The following is a 20,437-nucleotide window of genomic DNA, read 5'->3' on the forward strand; positions in this document are numbered from 1 at the left end:
GGAATTTTTGTGTTCCCAAGGAATAATGTTATGAAAAAGATAAAAACAAAAGATATAAAAATGAGAACAAATGAAAGCATATATAAAAACAAAAATACATGGTAAATAAATTAGATTTCCAAATGTTCATAAGCCAAACATAAGAGCTATATACTGTACTGCAGTCCCAAAATAAAACCGAATATTTGATAGAACTCAAATTTTCACTGTTGTAATTATTTAATTTAAATTAAAAAATTATAGAAAAAATAACACTTTAACACTTAAAAATGTTAACTCAAATTTGGCTAAAATACAACTTCATGCGCGAACAGCTTGTCATTGGCAAGTAAAACTTTGCACAGCCAAATATGCAAACAAGATTACAAGAGCACACAACACAAGCCCTTAATATAATTGCCAACCTTTTTCTTTTGGTCACTGTCTGCTCTACTAGCAGAGTGGCTACCCTGAAAAAGAAATCAAGTGTTGGTAAGGTGAGCTAGGGTAAATGTTTCAAGAGAAAATACATGAAAAGTAAAGTAACCTTTATCAAGTGTATATGTGACCAAAAACTAACAATGAAAAAGACTCATGAAAAATCAGTTATCACACTAACAACAAGCCTTTGACTGGCAAAGGTTTTGAGTTTTTGAGTGTATTTTTCCTAGACTATGGAATGATCCGAATATGCATAAGTCTATTAAACTGATAATTTGGGCAGATAGAAGAATAAAGTTCAAATGTATGACAACCAGCAGGCATACTAATCAACATTTTTACATGCGTCACTTAGACCTGAAAGTGACTGTAATACTACACTCTGACCTAACAAAAAAGCACACATACTGTGCAATAAATCTGGTACTTAGTACTTGCTGTTGTTAATGGTATATACATAGTACTCCAAATTAATATTCATTGAATATAATTATTGTAATAAATAACAAAGCCACTGCAGATTATTTCGAGTATTCTTACGATGTACACAAAATGCATAGTGTGAAGATAAACAGGATATTTCCTGACACCTGGTTAACTTTCTTAAAATGTCTAAACAAGCTGACTGTTATTTTCTCAGTTGTACTAAAAATGGATGCACCTGGTCAATAATTCTGTTGGCATTTATAAGGTTAATAATTCGGTTAAATTTGTAAACATATAAGGATATGAGTATAAAATGGCTCACGTTTAGGTAGGTTGATAAAGAACTATATTTTCACTAATTACCAATAATCAATGACATTTTTGAATTGATTTTTCTTTCTATCTCATCAATTGCACCTATTTTACTTAGTATATTTATGGTGAGATTTAATCTAATGTGTTGTTATCTAGTTTTAATAAAATTTTCCACTGTCAGGCTAGAGGTTTGGTTAGGCTAAGTTAGATTAGTAATCGTTCCATTGGCCTGAACGATGTTTTATTCATTCTGGTTGGAATGTGACCCCACATTATTTTTGGATGGTTAGGTAAAGGTCTTCACTTTTAAAGAACTGTTTATTTTTGACAGATTTTATCATCAGGTTCCCACAGGATAATCCTAAGACATCAAATTACACGAAATACATACAAACAAACTAAACTATATATATATAATATATATATATATATATATATAGATATATATATTATATATATATATATATATATATATATAACTACATAGGCTATATAGGTATATATTCAATGTTATAATTTCTATACCACCGATAAAAGACGTTACAGCTGACAATACAGAAAAAATATGTGCTATTATAATAACCAAAAGCAAGTCATGACCAACAAATAAAAATTTACAAATTAAAATGCTCTTTTATTTCCTGATGAATAGAGCAGCCTAACGGTAAATTAGGTAGGTGGATACCTTAAGCTAAGGCCCATGTTAAACATAACTTGGGCTACTTATAAATTATATGTGAGGAAATCACTCAAATACGGACCTGTTCAAATGAAATCCATCACAGTTTCCTAAAATTTGTTGTTTGCGGACTCGATTCGAGGTCAGAGTTCACTCTCCTTTAACTCCCGTACTAAAACGACTAAATTTATCTGATGAATGGTAATTTGCCGAATATATAGTTATCTTTCAGGACAACAGACAAATGTGGTCAAAATTTACACTATATAACGATTTCGAGATAAGTTTTCACAAACACCAACATCCAAAGGAAAACGACTTTCTATTCTCATCATGTATTACTCACCCTTTGTTTACATTCTGTGACAGCTAATAGAAAACGAGCTTTGATAATAATGAAAAGAAAACTTATTCATTTTTCATGGGATAACTTTTACTTTTTAAATGGCTAACCCAAAAAAATACTTCATACTTTAAATGAATACATTTTTTTAGACCATAATTCAGGGAGTACTTTCATTTTGGAAGCGAATGACCAATACTTTACACTTTAAAATAACACATGCCTAAAAATCTATTCCTAAAAACAAGCAAATTCATAAAATATTGAAATTTCTCCGATAATTCACGCAGCATTTTAGATCAATGCTACGTTTCAACCCATAATTTTCATGAGGTTTGGAAGTGGATATTGTTCTTACTACCGTCAATTCGATTTAAATGACACTGTCTGGAGCTTGCTGATAACTAAGAATAAATTCTGTGTAGAAGCACTTAATAATTCTGATCAAAATTACGAAAATTCAAAAGTGAAAATCTCAATGATTACAGATGTAAAAAAAATAACAATGTTATGACATCAGAGAACCACTTGCCAAACAAACCAGTCTACGCTGACATCACAGTTGGACTACGATGATGATATCACTGTTTATTCTCATGAACTTCGTCTGCGTTTGGACATTTTTAAATGACATAAATAGATACTTAACGAGGTTTGGGCAGGGAAACATTCTTTACTAATATTTTTTCCTCTTCTTTACAAAAATTGCTGGATTTCTAGTTCCAATAATTTAGCAACCAGTACCTACAAAACTATTTCTAGTAACTAATACCTACATCATTCTAAGTACTGCAATTGTCACCAAAGTTCTTATATGATTATATTTGTATGAATTATACCTTCAAACTCAATGTAGTTTGATTATATCAACAAAACTCTTACAAAGGTATTTCTGTGTAAAAAGAACCCAACTACTTTTATATGGATCCAGAACTTTGATGAAAAAAAAAGCACACAGACACACACAAATCTTGGAATTTAAAAAAAAAATTGTAAAAAATCTAGTTTTGTTTTTCTGCAATAGACACGAAAGTCGACCGGAAAATTAGGAATGCAGATTTTTTATTTTTTTGCAAATATTTTAGCATCTTCCACTTTTATGACTCAGATATAAATTATGCAGAAGGACAAGATCTGTGATACAACCACTGAAATAAAAATCAAGCTAAATTAAAAAAAAAATAAAAAAAACACACACATTAGACTGTCCAAAAACCTTAAACTACAAACAACACCTACCTGAATGAGATTCCTTAGAAATTCATATCGAAATAGGCCTTGATCCTCTTTCTCAAACAAGAATGACGTCACTTTTTTTGTTTAAAAAAAAAAAAAGTGGTGATATTTCAGGACACTTCCATGACAAAGTTTTTAGTCTTTTTTCACCTGCAGTATTTGCTAATTTTCACGTCCTACACTTGTCATGTCCGTTATCATCTGCAGAGTATCATTATTTTTTCAATCGATTCCTGTCGTAATGAGGTATCATGAAAATTCTATTATTGTTTTGTTCATCAGATATTTTTTTCAAAATATTTTTTCAGGGATTTTCGTTTTTTTTAAGTAGCACTAAAGAGCTCGTATGCCTTGGGATATCTACTCAAAAACGGCTGTGACACAAAACACCTAGTTTATTTCAGAATACTAAGATTGTTTAACATACCTCCATGAATATATATATATATATATATATATATATATATATATATATATATATATATATATATATATATATATATATATATATATATATATATATATATAAGAATACTAAGATTATTTAACATACCTCCAAGTAATGTGTATATATATATATATATATATATATATATATATATATATATATATATATATATATATATATATATATATATATATATATAACTAAACAGAGACATCAATCAGGCCAATAATATTTATCCCTTCACTACAAATCAAAGATTAACTTGCCATGCATAACTACACAAACGCTCTTTAAGTAGCGCGTCGAATCCCCAACGTAAAGAGTGCCATTCACAGTATTCCACTCTACAAAAATTATACATAACCTCACAAACACAACGATATCCAGAAATAAAAACAGGAAAGCTTCGAAGATTATTCACAAACACCTGCGGAGAATAATAGTAAAAAAAAAAAAAAAAAAAAAAAAAAAAAAAAAAAAAAAAAAAAAAAAAAAAAAAAAAACTTAACCAAACTCCAAGAGATTAACCCGCATCAACCGATGGTCTCTCTAAATCCTAAATTGGCCCGGGGTGAGAAATAGGAGGCCGATTCACGAGGTAAATTGGGTAAAATGGTTACACTTCCATTTCATTAGACCCAGTCCATGCTTATAGTCCGTCTCTCAATCCCAGCGGGTGGGAGATAAATTTCAACTCTGGTTAGAGATTGACTTAAAACAGGTAGGTAATTGGTGGGGATAATGGGACTTCCTGGTACACCTCTCTCTCTCTCTCTCTCTCTCTCTCTCTCTCTCTCTCTCTCTCTCTCTCTCTCTCTCTCTTCGGAAGTTGTGAGGAAACTATTTTCGACTATCGAACAAAACTGCCTTTACAATTCGGACATACTGACCCACCACTCTCTCTCTCTCTCTCTCTCTCTCTCTCTCTCTCTCTCTCTCTCTCTCTCTTATAAGTTACGAGATAACAATTTCGACAACCAAACATAAATGTCTTTACAATTTGGACTTACTGACTCTCTCTCTCTCTCTCTCTCTCTCTCTCTCTCTCTCTCTCTTCAGAAGTTACTGACGAGATAACAATTTCGACAATCAAACAAAACAACCTTTATAAAAACTGCCTTTGCAATTTGGAATTACTAACTCTCTCTCTCTCTCTCTCTCTCTCTCTCTCTCTCTCTCTCTCTCTCTCTCTTTTGGCAACTCCCCAAAAACCCCGTTTGAGCCAAGATAGCTATCTCCGAAAACATCTTTGGAATCAGGCGTCCTTGAACTGCACCGAGAGAGGAACTTGTTAAAAATTAGCATAATATCAAGGGATATAATGCTCATTGTACCCAGAAATATATAGCTCATTGTGTCAAGAGATATAATACTCACTATATCGATTGAGAAACGCTTATTATTATTATTATTATTATTATTATTATTATTATTATTATTATTATTATTATTATTATTATATCGATCGAAAAATATAATGCTCATTATATCGAGAGATAGAAGGTTCTTTATATCAAGATATAATGCTCCTTAAATCAAGCGATGCAATGCTTATCATATCGAGAGATATAATGCTCATTATAACGAGAGATTTTATGCATATTAGATCGTGAGATATGATGCTTAATATATCGAGGGATATAATGCTCATTATATTAAGAAATACAATATTCTTTTGATTTAACAGTCAAAAAATGATTTTTGCAATAAAACATGAATAAAAAGCAATTGCTTTGATGCTGGCCTACTTCACGATAAAAAGTATAACTATACATATCAACTAACATCATTGCGCATATTTTATGCTATAGTAGATTCACACCAACCGTGCATGTGATGTCTAGGCCCATCCCTTACGACGCTACTGATTGGCTGTTGATAAGCCAATCGCAGGGCTGGAAACTCTCAGTCTCTCTCTCGAGAGTTCACATAGGCAGGATGTATGTTCCACCCTCTGGAGGGATGCTTTTGAAAGAGATATCCCTCAGGAGCGGTGGAATATAGATCCTACCCATGTGAACTCTCTCGAGAGACTGAGAATTTCCAGCCCTGTGATTGGCTTATCAACAGCCAATCAGGAGCGTCGTTAGGGACGGGCCTAGACGTCAAATGCACGGCTGATGTGAATCTACTATAGTACTCACTAGCAATAATGTAAATCGGTTGACGAAGCCACGATGCAACAAAACAAAAAATAGACCCAGAATACTTAACGAGTTGCACTCAAAAACTAAAAATCGGCGCGAAAACTGATATAGCAACATTCAAGAAGGCATGGCGGACATTGGTATAAAAAAAATGCATTGACAAAATAACAAGATATTCAAGAAAACTATAGACAAACTATAACAATCAACGAGAGAAGATAGACCAACGGCCAAGCGCTGGGACCTGCGAGGGGAAACTAAGAGTAAATATGTTTGAAAGGTGTAACAGGAGGAAAACCTCGAAGTTAAAACAATGGTTAGACGAGGGTTGAAGGAAAAAAATGGAAGAAGGAGAATACGAACGGAGTTACAGTAAAAGGAATGAAAGCGGTTGCAGTTGGGGGTCTATGGAAGGGAGGCTTATTTTTTTTTTCAAGTAATGCCTACAGTTTACCGCGTGAGGTTCTTCAGATGGCCACGTTCGTCAACGTCAAACGGATGGCCTCGAATGTCCTGGTTATAGCTCTTCCATAATAGGTCAATGGTTGGTTATAATTTAGCTGGTTTTGTGCCAGCACGGGCTCTTGCTCCTAGAGTAGCCCGTATAATTAGGCCAATCGTAGCGACGCCATGTATAGATGGACAACACCTACATAAGTTTACTGCATGTAGCATAAACCGTATGCTTCCATTTGCTTTGCTTCGTCATTATGACCAGATGTAGCACTAACTCGATTTAATGGACGTTTGAATTAACAAGAGAACATCGTGTTAAGAGAGTCTGCTCGCTAATGACAAAATAGAAAGCAGACTAGAAGCATAACCTAACTAGACCTAACACAATAGACAACTAAAGCATGCATCGGTCTATTATGGTACGCATAGCTAGATGCTTTTAAAGCGCTTTCTGTTTCGTCATTAGTGACAAGACCATTTTAAAACAATGATGTCTGATTAGTTAAATCTCTGTTGTAACGAGAAGCAACCGAGGTACCGAGAACAGACTTCTGTGGGCACTGTACCCTAACTGTGAACACAAAGACAAAATAAAGACGATTTTAACACAACCATTTACGAACAATTCCAACGAAATTTGGTTATTGACGAGAGCAAAGTCTAACTTGCCAAAATAGTGCGTTGCGTAAAATATCCAGTTTTAACGTAGGGCACACATTAATGTAAGACGCAAAACTTGTCAAAATAGTTCGTTGTGTAATCTCTTCAAATTTTATCAAATAAAATTTACGGTTTCAACGCAGGAACCACATTGATGTAGGACGCAAACCTGACAGATGGACACGAAACAAAAGAACCATCTCACTTCTGCTTTTAAAGTGATTATAAGTCTAAAAGGTATTAAAAAAGGTCTAGCATAGACCTAAAGAAGTGCTAATGCTGAGAGAGAGAGAGAGAGAGAGAGAGAGAGAGAGAGAGAGAGAGAGAGAGAGAGAGAGAGAGAACGTAGGTTGTATCGACGAGGAAGGAGGAGGCACAAAAACCTGTCACCGGAGCCTAGACTGAACAATCGCTTGACCAAATGAAGTCCGCTGAGAGCGAGAGTCGTCTAACTAAGCATTTGCGTAGGTCGTAAAGAAGGTCCTTTAAAAGACAAGAGCTCTAAGGAGAACTAGGGAGGTAGGGGAGGATTAGGGGGAGGGGGTTGCAGGAGGAGAAGGAAGTCGAACCTCCTTAAGTGACCACAACATGAAAACTGGTTTACGTTTCTTTCTCCTTCTTCTTATTGTTCCGCCACACCAGACATGACCAGAGACGTACAGTGCAAGAAGCCGTTGTATGGCCTATCCCTCCTTCCATTACTACTACTAGTACTACTTATAAACTTCAGGAAGCCGTTGTATGGCCGATCCTTCCTACTATTACTACTACTAGTACTACTTATAAACTTCAGGAAGCCGTTGTATGGCCGATCCTTCCTACCATGACTACTACTAGTACTACTTATAAACTTCAGGAAGCCGTTGTATGGCCGAGCCGTCCTACTATTACTACTACTAGTACTAATTATAAACTGCAAGAAGCCGTTTTAACGTTCTACGGCTGAAAGGAAGCGGTTAGAATCATCTCACGTAACAATCGTCTGCTCTCATTATGGGCGTAGGTAGTGTTGGGGAAACGCCCATGAAATTGAAAAGTAGACAATTAATCTGTCAAAATCACAAGAGCAAAGGAGAGTTCCTGGAACACTGTATGCTACAATCAACAAGCTAATGAAAATCAATGATAAACTCCTAGAAGGCAACCCCTGTTATATTTCCCCACTCAGATTAATATATATTATTCATATCAATTTAACAATCAAGGTCCCTTTTTATTAGAGGGACCATAGTTAACACCCACGTGGATCGTTTGGTGGCCATGGAACTAGGTTACCCATTTTCATTTTTCGATGACACATACTTCGTGTAACAGTAAACTATTCCTTTACAATGAAAGACAAACCACTTTCAATCTGTACAGTTCAAGTGATATTTCTTGGCCCTCTATCGATTAATGTCAAGTTACCCGGCATGACTACTAGTACCAGGGTCACCGAGGCCGAAGGTTCTCGACTGAGCGAGTCTCGAATCGATTCTTACTTAAATTTTTAAATTAAAATATTGCAGGGACACCTTGGGGAGTAATGCTTCAGGGGGTCACACTAACAGTTAAGGTCACACTAACAGTTAAAGGTTCCAACCTTCAAGATGCATGATTTATACTTCTTTCCGGTTTTAGGCTAAATTCGTGTATATACCCTGCTATACTTCGCCTCTTTGAGCATTCGTCACCAAAACCCCCTAGAATATTCAAGATTACTGATGTGACAAGAGTCGAGATTGAAATGGTTTGGGCATCTGGTGAGAATAAGTGGGGATGAAGCAATGAAGAAGACTTGGATAGAACCTTTTGGGGGTAGGAGGTCGAGAGGGAAGCAGAGATAAAATAGCGTGATACGATAGTGAGTGAAAATCTGACGAAGAAGGGTTTTTGCAAAGGAAGATGTTTCAGAGAAAAGTAGTTGTAGAAGACGCATCCAGGCAACGAGGCCCTTAGCATATGGATAACGTGGGGATGAAAATGACAAGTAAACAATTATGATGCGTAGACTCTAAGAGTCTAGACTAGCCTCCACACTAGACTGCTGTGTTAAAACAAACGCTCTACTTTTCATTTGAGTGTTATGACAGAAACTAAATAGTCTAAAAAACGAATAAGGAAAACATCAACATGAAACACATAAACCTATAGAAAGCGTTCATCTGTACAACACAAAACGAGCCGATTTTTTTTTTTGGGGGGGGGACCAAATGAGAGTCACAAGCAAAGGCTGGCGCCCGTCTTAAATATAGCCCAGGCGCATTTCCATCGCAGCATAGGTTAGGTGGGAACCAGCTGCTAAGGATAAATAATTACCACACTGGTACAAATCTAATCTCCTTCACACTTCACGATGAAAAAAAAAGCGTTTCTTCTAAGGGATATTGAACGTTACAGAAAGGAATATCTAATTATATATAATATATATATACTATATATATATATATATATATATATATATATATATATATATATATTTCGAGGACAGACCTTTACTAAACGAATACCCTCGTACTCGCATGCGTTAGTTGCTTTTAATAAGGACATCTGGTACCGTGTGGATGCCTTAGTCATCTGCCAGTCATGTCCTACTTAAGACACTGAACTCTCTGCATGTATTTCAAGTGCGTATTTCTTCCCGCGCCATGAATATCCGAACGGATGCAGGGCGTGTGTACATTCAGCGATGGCTGCGTATATAAGATACAGAAAAATAAAAATAAAATAAAAATAAATCGTATAAAGGAACAGCTATCATAAGAATAAACGCACACTGCGTAATCGTGTCAGAGAGACGAATGTTTATATCGAGTCACAAAACAATGAAAAATATATAAAAGGCTACATAAGGACACGAAAATACGAGTGAAGGTCACCGCTCCAAGGTACCCATGACGACGAACTTTGTGTACGCGAGTGTACGTACGTACGTACGTATTCGCACGTATTGCACAGTTCTGGAGCCGTGCAAATCAATTGCGCACAATACCTGCAGCGTCGCTTTCGACAAAGCACGCTCCTGTGTGCGGCTGTGAGCAATCAGATTAATTAATGATATGTGCTAGAAGAAGCGCTCGCATCTGTTTTTTTTTCAGGCGTTAGTGTTCATTCTTAAAGAATATTTCTAACAGAGAACTATTATTATTATTATTATTATTATTATTATTATTATTATTATTATTATTATTATTATTATTCAGAAGATGAACCCTATTCATATGGAACAAGCCCACCACAGGGGCCACTGACTTGAAATTCAAGCTTCCAAAGAATATTATGGTGTTCATTAGGAGTAGTAAGAGGAGGTGTAAAGGGAAATACAGAAGAGATATCATTGATTAAAAAAGGAAAAAGAAATGATTAAATTAATAAATAGACAATATCCAGGATAAGCCATTAAAAAACTTAGTGAAATTCTACATAAACAATAAGAGATTCCATTTTTGAGTCCAGTAGAGAAATACGATGGAAATATGACACTTGCGATTGTGGATGTATGCATGGAGCAGCATATACACATAATACGCGTGTATGTGTACGTGTATACATAATACGCATGCATACACGTACACACATCCATAAGTGTTTCACGAAACTTCATTTGCAACGTGACGTGATCGTGTTTACATATTGGCGCACCACATTTCACTGCTTTCAAAGGCACAGCCAACAAATGTTCTAAGCACCTTTAGAAGCACTAAAGCACATTTGGTGCCTCATATAAAAAATTAAAATCTACACAATACGCAGAAATTTCTTTCCAACACAAACAACTGGAATATCTTATATGCGAAAAGTGACACCATCAATATGCCTTAAGTGAGGTCGCCTTCGCCCCCTACAGGAAGCAACCCTTTTTTAAAGGGGTACTGTGAGGGCGCAGGGTGGCCCTCGAAAGGTGAGAGAGAGAGAGAGAGAGAGAGAGAGAGAGAGAGAGAGAGAGAGAGAGAGAGAGAACCTCGGTCTACAAGCCACCAACACCATCGAATCCCGGCGCCATACTGTTGTGTGTGTGTGAGAGAGAGAGCTCCTCGTCTTGGCTGGCACCCTGAAAACGGCTGGTGCCAGCTAGCGTGAGTTGTCCGTCCTGGTATGTCCAGATGCCACATTTCGACACCTGAATATCTCAAATCTCGACGGACATTCATCACCTTAATAGTTATGTATATATAATCCTATATACTAAACGCGCCTACTAGACCATCCTTTAGAGACATAATCTTCCCTTCTTTGACCTTCTTATTCAAGGTCGACTCGTCAAAACAGGAGAAGGTTTCTTCTCACTGAAGTCGAGGTCTTGGCAGGGAGCAGCTATTGCAACCGCACCAGCAATGACTGTGAAAGTCAATGAAAGCCATTGCATCAACGTGAAAGACTTTCACGAACGTAAGCTCCAAAAAAACACAGGCATGAAAGCTCCTTTACCCACACACGAGAAGTCATAATTTTCAAAAGGAAATTTGAATTACTTAGATTTTTTTTTTTTTTATAAAATATAGATTACACGCAATATCATTTTGTAACAAAGGTATATTTAACAATGTGCTTTAATTTTCTTTATTTTATTCTTCTGTATTTATGATAAGATAACTACTATGTAAATAACAGAGAGATTTTGTTATATTTTCATAATAAAAGATAAAAAAAGTCATAATTTAAAGAGATGGAAAGCTGTAAGACCCGGGTTCGATCCTGAGGCGAGTCGGAAATTCATTTGTGTTCCACACGTGATCTGCGTTGATTACTTCTATGTATGTATGTATGTATGTATGTATGTATGTATGTATGTATGTATGTGTTATTGTTACAAATGTCTTACTTCAAAACCAATTTACGGACATGGCAAGACAAGCAGCCTAGCTTTTATTTACATATTTCATTTCTCGCAATTCCACGATTAACTTTATATTTATACATAAATTTACTTATAATGAAACTGCTTCTTATATGGCAGCTGTAGAATTTATCTACGAACATAAAATAGTCAATGTATAAATTGCCAAATGAAGAATACTATGACCTGCTTGCAATCATCGTCTGTGAGCTGACAAGGACACGAAGTAGCAAGCACTGTGCTTGAACCTGCATGAGCGACGGAGGAAATATATTGCGACAGAATTTCGAGTTCCGAAATACACATGGGCCTACACTCAAACTCTGTCACTGGGTATAGGGGCTTTGTCCTAGAACAAAGCTCTAGGTTTAGATTAATTTCTCCGATTCCGGGGATGGAATGCAATGATAAATTTAGGCCAAAGGCCAAGCACTGGGACCTATGAAGTCATTCAGCACTAAAAGGGAAATTGAGAGTAAAAAGGTTTGAAAGGTGTAACAATAAGAAAGTCTTCTGCAGTTACCTTATGAAGCAATTGCGAAGATGGAAGAAAGAGGATATGAACGGAGGTACAGTAAAAGGAATGCAAGTGGTTGCAGTTAGCTTGGCCGAAGGGACGTTGCAAAGAACCTTAAGTAATGCCTACAGTGCACAGCGTGAGGTGCACTGATAACGCTGTCCCCCTAGCCTAGCGGCGTCAATTTTGGGTATGACGTAGAATTGAGAAATAATATTTTTTTGCGGCTCATTTCTGTCTTCTAAGAAATGAACAAGAAAAACACTTTGAATATTCATGCAATTGACAGACGCAATAACCGCGAGGTATCCCCAGCCTTTTATGGCGTCGATGCTCAAGGCTGCTTTTATCGATGAAGGGCTCTTGGTCTTATCCTGGAGCAAAATAACCTACCGGACCCTCCTCCCACTTACATTTACAGACTCATTTTTCACGGCTGCTCTAAATTATGACCTTTCCCCAAAGCCTGTAAGCACGTTGTAATACTACGGCTCTCCCACCATTTCCATTTAGACTCATTATTCACACTTACTCTAAATCATGTTGTAATGGTACAACTACTACGCCTACGGATTCTTGGCAACACTGCTCAAACAGCAATCGCCCCTTTTCGAGCAAACCATAAAATGTCTGTAGGGAATAGTCGAAACTTTTTCAAAACATTTCGTCCCGGAGATGAAAGCCAAAAGAAGTAAAATGCTCAACGCAACTAAATTATCCACCCCCATCCACGCAACCGCTATGAAAACCAGGCCGGCAACTAGACCTAATGGTATGGAAAGCATCGTTCCATTACCGTGGAAGCATCCTCACTGGCGCTTTCACCTTCTCTCATTTTCTTTCCGCTACAACTGAAGCGTTGTGTTATTTTCGCTCTGTTATAATATCACGTGATACTTTCTCTCTGCTATGTGACTATAATGTCATGTGTTATATTCTTCTGCTATGACTATAATGTCAGGTGCTATTTTCTCTCTGCTATAACTGTAACGTTATGTTTTATTTTTTCTCTGCTATATCTATAACACCATGTTGTGTTATTTTCTCTCTGCTATATATACAGCATCATGTGTTATTTTATCTTTGCTATAACTATAACGTCATGTGTTATTTTTTCTCTGCTATAACTAAACGTCATGTGTTATTTATCTCTGCTATAACTAACCGTCATGTGTTATTTTTTTCTCTGCTATAACTGTAACGCCATGTGTTATTTTCTCTCTGCTATAACTATAACGTCATGTGCTATTTTCTCTCTGCTATAACTAACTGTCATGTGTTATTTTTTCTCTGCTATAACTGTAACGTCATGTGTTATTTTCTCTCTGCTATAACTATAACGTCATGTGTTATTTTCTCTCTGCTATAACTATAACGTCATGTGTTATTTTTTATCTGCTATAACTATGACATCAACACTTACAAGTATTTTACAGAGCGCTTCTGGTTATACGCTGAGAATATTAAGTTTGTTTACAGCGACAGCATCACTAAACACTTCTGAATAGACATTAAAAATAAATAAATAAATAAAATAAAAAATAAAATCCGAGTCAAAGTTTCTTTAGCGCAATAAAGTTTTCTGTACAGCCGCTGCAGCGTATAATCAAGGCTACCGAGACTAGATCTATTATTTCGTGGTTTCGGTATAATGAATGCTGTAAGAGCCGCGGCCCACGAAACTTTAACCTTCGCCCAGTGGTGGCCTTGACCTACTATATCCTTGCCAGAAGCACGTGTATGGGTAACTTTAACCTTGAATAAAATAAAAACTACTGAGGTTAGAGGGCTGCATTTTGGTACGTTTGATGATTGGAGGGTGGATGATCAACTTACCAATTTGCATCCATCTAGCTTCAGTAGTTTTAAAGGTCTGAGGGAGGACAAACAAAGCCGGCACAATAGTTTTCTTTTTAGAAAACTAAAAAGTCGTTTTCCACGATTTTCTATATAAAAGCACAAAAAAACTCAAAAACAAAACTTGTATCTAAAAAGATAGAGACATATACCACTTTAAACATATTATTAGACTTATAGGACCTTTGTCAACACGCGGCTTTACTTGAAAGCAAAAAAATTATGACCCTATGGGTAAAAAAAAGTTCTGCTCGACAACCTGACTTTTAAAAACAAAAACCATCTTCTTTACAGAAGACTTTAAAAACTGGGATTCAATACCGTTAAGGTGTTACAAAGGAAATGAGACTCGTGTGACCCCTAGACTTTACAACCAACCAAGGCAGCGCAAACAACATCACACGAGACTTCCCAGCCAACCAAGGCAACGCAAACAATACAACTAGCAAAGTCAACCCTGTTTCCTACTGGTAACTTGAAACGTTCTAAACAGTTCTGGAACAAATATATATAAGTTGAAACGTTTAAAACAGTCCTGGAACAAATTACCTAGTCAACGTGAGAAACTATACAGAAATACCAGCATCTAGTAGAGTCAAATAAAAGCATATGCTAAGAAAGCACAGAATGAAAGATGTGGCATGACGGACAAGCGGTTTAGTCTAGTTCAACCGGAAGCGGGACACCTCGCAGTGGAGAACGTAAAAATAAATAAATAAAATAAAACAAACAAAGCGCGAGATAACCCCAAAGGAAATGGTGATAACGAATAGCAAAGTATTATACAGCATTTGACGACAAAAGGGCAACGCATTATAGACTCTTGTGCAGAACAAAATACGATACCAAACGAACAACCTCGTCACTACCATGGTAAACTTGGTCACTGGCAATTCAGGCTCGTCAGCACACTCGAAACCACTCTCCTCATCTGAGATGTATTCCATTTTTACTCCTCACACAATACTGTACTAAAAGTATAAAGGTACATATTCCCCTAGATATGGCCTAAATCGTTTTCCCCACGCAGGGTTGATAACAATGGGGACCAGAGAATAATCTGATCTTGTTCTTTTTTTTTCTCTCTGTCTCTCTTCTTTGTTCTGGTCTTTCCCGTTTTCGCCGGTGTGCTGGCTCGCTTTCTCGTTGTCTGGGAGCTTGCTAGGCAAGTTCATGGTCTCTGGGCTTGCTCCACACCACAGAGAATAATAATAATAATAATAATAATAATAATAATAATAATAATAATAATAATAATAATAATAAAAGTCAAGCATCCTGCATTAAGTTATGTACGGTCGTTTATATACAATCTAATAACAATGCGTTTTTTTCGGTGTGTTTTAGATCTCGAGAGAGAAGGTATGAGATACAGTACCATTTTCGATATGCAAAACGTTTGAGAAATCGTACAGTATGGCTCTGAAAGTATCCTAATTCTTACAGCCACGTCCACCTCTATGACGTGGTTTAAATGGATCCAAAGCACTAGAACAAACGGCTGACATCTTACGGCTGTTTAAGAAACAGGAGCCCGTGCCTACACACGGCTAGCTTCAAATAAAAAAAAACAACAACGACTGCTTCTTATTACACTAATTTATTAACCATTTAAATACTAAATTTTATAAAATCGATAATATGCCGTGCGCACCATAAACAAAAAGCGGTGGGCGGTACATAGGCCTAGGCTGATGGATGTTCCGCTGAATATTAAATAGGCTAGTCTAAATCTGGATAAACGACCTATTGTGTCATGACAGGACAAGTGGGCGTTTAAATAATTTTATTCTTAGTTTTGCTGTATCACCCAAAACGCTTTTATTCTTTCCACAAGTGTTTTGGACACGTTATGGCATTCTGCTCTAGATTTACAATCTGGTAACCATTGCAGCTGAATATACCAGGTAACCATTGTACGAGGAGCAAGTTATATCAATAAAGCTGGGCTTATCTGTACACTTGATTTATATGCATATGACTTAATTTCGCATCAATTTTGAACAAAACACAAGCTAACAGGTGGAAATTTTCACTAATCCCAAAAGATGCAAGTCCTTGTGACTCAGCCATTAGACCTACAATCATATAGATCTTTCCCCCACCCCCATAACAGGGCTGACTGACGTCACAGTAGCCCACGCGTGACGCGAAGGTCTAGCAGCCCAATTCCCTAATCCATTGCTCTTAAGTACCAGAGTGTCACGGCATCCTCACCCAAGAACGCCCATCAATTAAGCGCCCAACGGGAGTTCAAAGAGCACCATCATCAGCGCTGATGGGAATGGCAGGTGTCACAACATCCCAACATCACCACCTTATAGAGCGTGACGTCACGAGGAAAGGGTTTGGGGGTGGGGGGTAGGTATATGTGACTAGCGCGTATTCAAAAAGTTCCGCTCTGCTACCACAGTGCCGTGACTGTGCTTTCCTTTCCGCGGGCTCCCAACTCGCATTCCTAAGCCATGATGTTGAAGATGATGATGATGATGATGATGATGATGATGGTGGTGACGAAGAAGAAGAGGGGACACGGTCGTGCTCTTCTTCAAGTGTGACTCACATGTGGTGATGATTGCGACATTACCGCCATACGCCAGCCAGCCTTGTCTTGTCGTGCATGCATTGCTATGAAATGGTTACGTTCATTCTTGACATTGATATTGACAATGTAATGTCGTGATAAGCGTGCCCGATATTTTTTTTATTATCATTATTCAAAGCTTAAACAACAGCATCGAGAAAAATGGTTAATTACTACTAAAAATATGATGATAAAACCTTTCGGAAATGCAATGTTTTAGTTTCATCCATAACAGTTAGACGCAATATTGAGGACTTTCCTTGCAACATTTCATGACGATGTCTGCAACAAATCAGCACCGAACAACAATTGTTTGCCGAGTCAATAAGTCTCAAGTTCAAGACAAGAACTGGGTTATACTGCAGTAATCAATCGGTGTAGCGCAAAGAATGCACAGTGGGCGAACAAGTCACTTAACGTGTCAAAACAAACAAGAAAATTAGAAAAAAAGAGAACAACTTATAATCATTTACATAAACAACTTACCTTAACAAATACACAGACAACTATCTCATGGCCTGGCGGGGTATTATTCACGAGGTATAATTTCTACGAATAAGGAGACAACAACACTAGCTTATTATCGAACGCTTTCACTCCACTGAACTGTTCCCACACGGCCGTCAAGAAATCCAAGGGGAAAATATCACCATCGTCAATAAATCCTCCTCCTCCGGGGGTAGAGAACGACGACGACAAGTGGTCGGGCGTTCGGCAGGGCTGCAGCTTTAGACTGAGTGAGTGACTCGTGATGAAGTCACTCTCAGTCTCACTCCTCTCTCTCTCTCTCTCTCTCTCTCTCTCTCTCTCTCTCTCTCATTCCACCCCCATCCCCTTTCAGTCTCCTTCGACTCCCACACCCACTATTACCCACATTATTGTTCTCTCTCTCTCTCTCTCTCTCTCTCTCTCTCTCTCGATTCATTCAGGTCTCCCCGGTGTCAAAGGCCGTGGCGAGGAAGTAACGGAACAAAGGCCAAATGCACATTTGCAATGATGAACTCGTTTTCACTCGTTACAAAGAGACCACGCCAAGAGAAACTTTTAATCACCTTCAGTCTTTGAAACGCCTGATGCTGGAATAAAGAATAAACAGCATTTTTACTTAACAATCAGAGACAAATTCGATTCTTACTAACAGATGCTCATTAACTTGTAGAAGAGAGACGCACGTTCCTACGCGGATAAGTCTATCAGCGGGGACCACATCTACACGACCTCTCCAGGGTAATCCTACTGGTACAGTGAAGTGACAAGCCGCCCTCCGCATAATAGGACACACCTCTACAGGATACCGACTGCGTAGCCTTGTAGTTGTCTACAGCTGATTTCAAATTCTGAAAGACCGAAATTCCCGCGTGTCATATTTTTCGCCCACCCACAATTTCCGGCGAGTGAAAGTTATCCTATCAGAAGTTCCACAGGAAATCGGAGTCTTTTCATTCTTTTTCACGACGTGAAAGCTAGAAAGCAGATAAATTACGCGTTTTCACTTCCTGCAATCGTCATCGTAATCGTCATTCTATTCTGGGTAAAAAGGATATCAATTCTGGAAAGAAAGGTTCGTAAAACATCACGGAATTTAAATCCTTCCCCCCACGGCACGACAATTTGCGTTCCTGGGCATGAAGCAATAGCTCGCTCCACAGCGCTGCCAGACGTAAGATGCCATCGCTACGTCATGAGCAGCTGTGTAACCATTCTCATACAGACCTTCTCTCAACAATACATATTAGGTAGTTGGCACGATGAAAGTGCCACGCCACAAACATCCTTAAAGGTCAGAGTGAAACCTAATCTTCCAGGCGCTAAGACACAGCGTTCTTCGGCGACTACGTACTGTGTTGTCGACGTAAAACAAAGGCACCACAAGTCTAAGATGCCAGAGGGCGCAACTTTCTCCCTGAGCACATCACTCATTCATTCATTACTCGTCTTTAATTGACTTCAATTACTAGAGAATATTTACCTCTTTAGAACACTTCATTTTTATGATAACTGGCGTTCCCTTGCATCAAATGCTGCAAAGAATTGCACTGCAATATTTGGGAAATAAAGAATAAGTTGATGAGTAGAATAACCACTACAGAATTTCGTTTGTGTAATTCTCTCTCTCTCTCTCTCTCTCTCTCTCTCTCTCTCTCTCTCTCTCTCTCTCTCTCTCTCTCGTACACATTAGTAGTAATAGTAGTGAATCTTGGAGAAAAGAATAAGTGAACTCATGTGAATAGATTGAGAAAGCTCTTCTGAACCTTCCACAGTCAAGCCAAGTGAGTGAGAGAGGTATTTTGAACTTAACCGAGTTAGATAAGTCTTGTGAACCTCATATAGTGAACCCGAGTGAGAGATGACTTTTGAACCTTACATACTAGTGAACCCAAGAGAATGAGATAGGCCTATTAAACTTCACTATTGAACTTCACACAGTGAACCCAAGTCTCATTGATGTGACCCAAGGTGAAAATGTCACATTTGAAAAAAAAAATACATATCTTTTTCTCATCGACGAAACAAACTTTAGATTCAAAGACAATTTTAAAATCAGGCAATAACCTATCGAATAGCAGCAAAAATCAGCATACGCAAATAATGTGTCTGAGAGAGAGAGAGAGAGAGAGAGAGAGAAGAGAGAGAGAGAGAGAGAGAGATTAATAACAAAATGAAGTACTTCACCAGGGTTAAATCTAACTTTATTACATCATTCTCCCTTCTTAAATACACTATAGTTTCATCTTAATAAACATGTGAACTGGGTTTTATTCTGTCCCACCATTTACTCCACAGGGGCATTTTGGGTAAGATGATGCCATGAAAATAGAAATCTTGGAAATATTCAGGTTTAATTTTCCCAGTGCTAAAGCATGGCATAAAAATGACTTGTCAGTGGTGATTACAATATATATATATATATATATATTGATATATATATATATATATATATATACCGACACTCCCTATGAACACCAAAACAAAACATACACTAGCTTACACGTGGGTCAAAACACACCACATTCCAAGGCCACCCACCTGCCCAAGATGCAAATAATAAAAATATAAACACCCACGATCTATCGCAAATAAAATTGAGGGTACCACATGAAAATTAAAACACTCAAAAAAGAGAAAAAAATTGGGCGTTGGCTTAACAGGTGGTGGAGGACATTTCGAAGATCTAGCGGCCCGACTCATTATCATAATCTCTCTCTCTCTCTCTTTCCTCCTATGGTGAGCTTCTTCAGTGGGCGTTCAGGTAAAAGTGGTTGACCATTTATCTGCAACACCAAATTTAGGTTCGAACCCCGCTGTCATTTTCGGTAGGGGCCAACCCTGGTTGTTGCTGGGCTAGAGAGAGAGAGAGAGAGAGAGAGAGAGAGAGAGAGAGAGAGAGAGAGAGAGAGAGACCATTTCTTGTCGTTTACCAATGATTTCAAATTATTTCATGTATCAATACAACGAAAATAAGGTGGAATCTGGAGAGAGGAGAGAGAGAGAAAGAGAGAGAAAGAGAGAGAGAGAGAGAGAGAGAGAGAGGA

At 37.5% G+C, this 20,437-nt stretch overlaps 1 protein-coding gene and 1 pseudogene across 5 annotated transcripts in view; both read right to left on the reverse strand.

The window, feature by feature from the left end:
- Positions 1 to 20,437, reverse strand: part of LOC135214271 (transforming acidic coiled-coil-containing protein 3-like) — a 392,152-nt gene that overhangs the window by 87,475 nt on the left and 284,240 nt on the right. For 4 of the 5 annotated variants that reach the window (XM_064248385.1, XM_064248388.1, XM_064248389.1 and 1 more), the window contains exon 2: positions 405 to 449. The exons of the other annotated variant lie outside the window; for it this stretch is intronic. In XM_064248385.1, coding sequence (XP_064104455.1) covers positions 405 to 449 — 45 coding nt within the window. The remainder of the gene's footprint in view (positions 1 to 404; positions 450 to 20,437) is intronic. 5 annotated transcript variants of the gene reach the window in all.
- LOC135214039 (protein fem-1 homolog B-like) overlaps positions 17,454 to 20,437 on the reverse strand; it is a 44,154-nt pseudogene continuing 41,170 nt past the window's right edge.

Source organism: Macrobrachium nipponense, chromosome 45 (assembly GCF_015104395.2).
Source record: "Macrobrachium nipponense isolate FS-2020 chromosome 45, ASM1510439v2, whole genome shotgun sequence".
NCBI classification, from domain to species: domain Eukaryota; kingdom Metazoa; phylum Arthropoda; class Malacostraca; order Decapoda; family Palaemonidae; genus Macrobrachium; species Macrobrachium nipponense.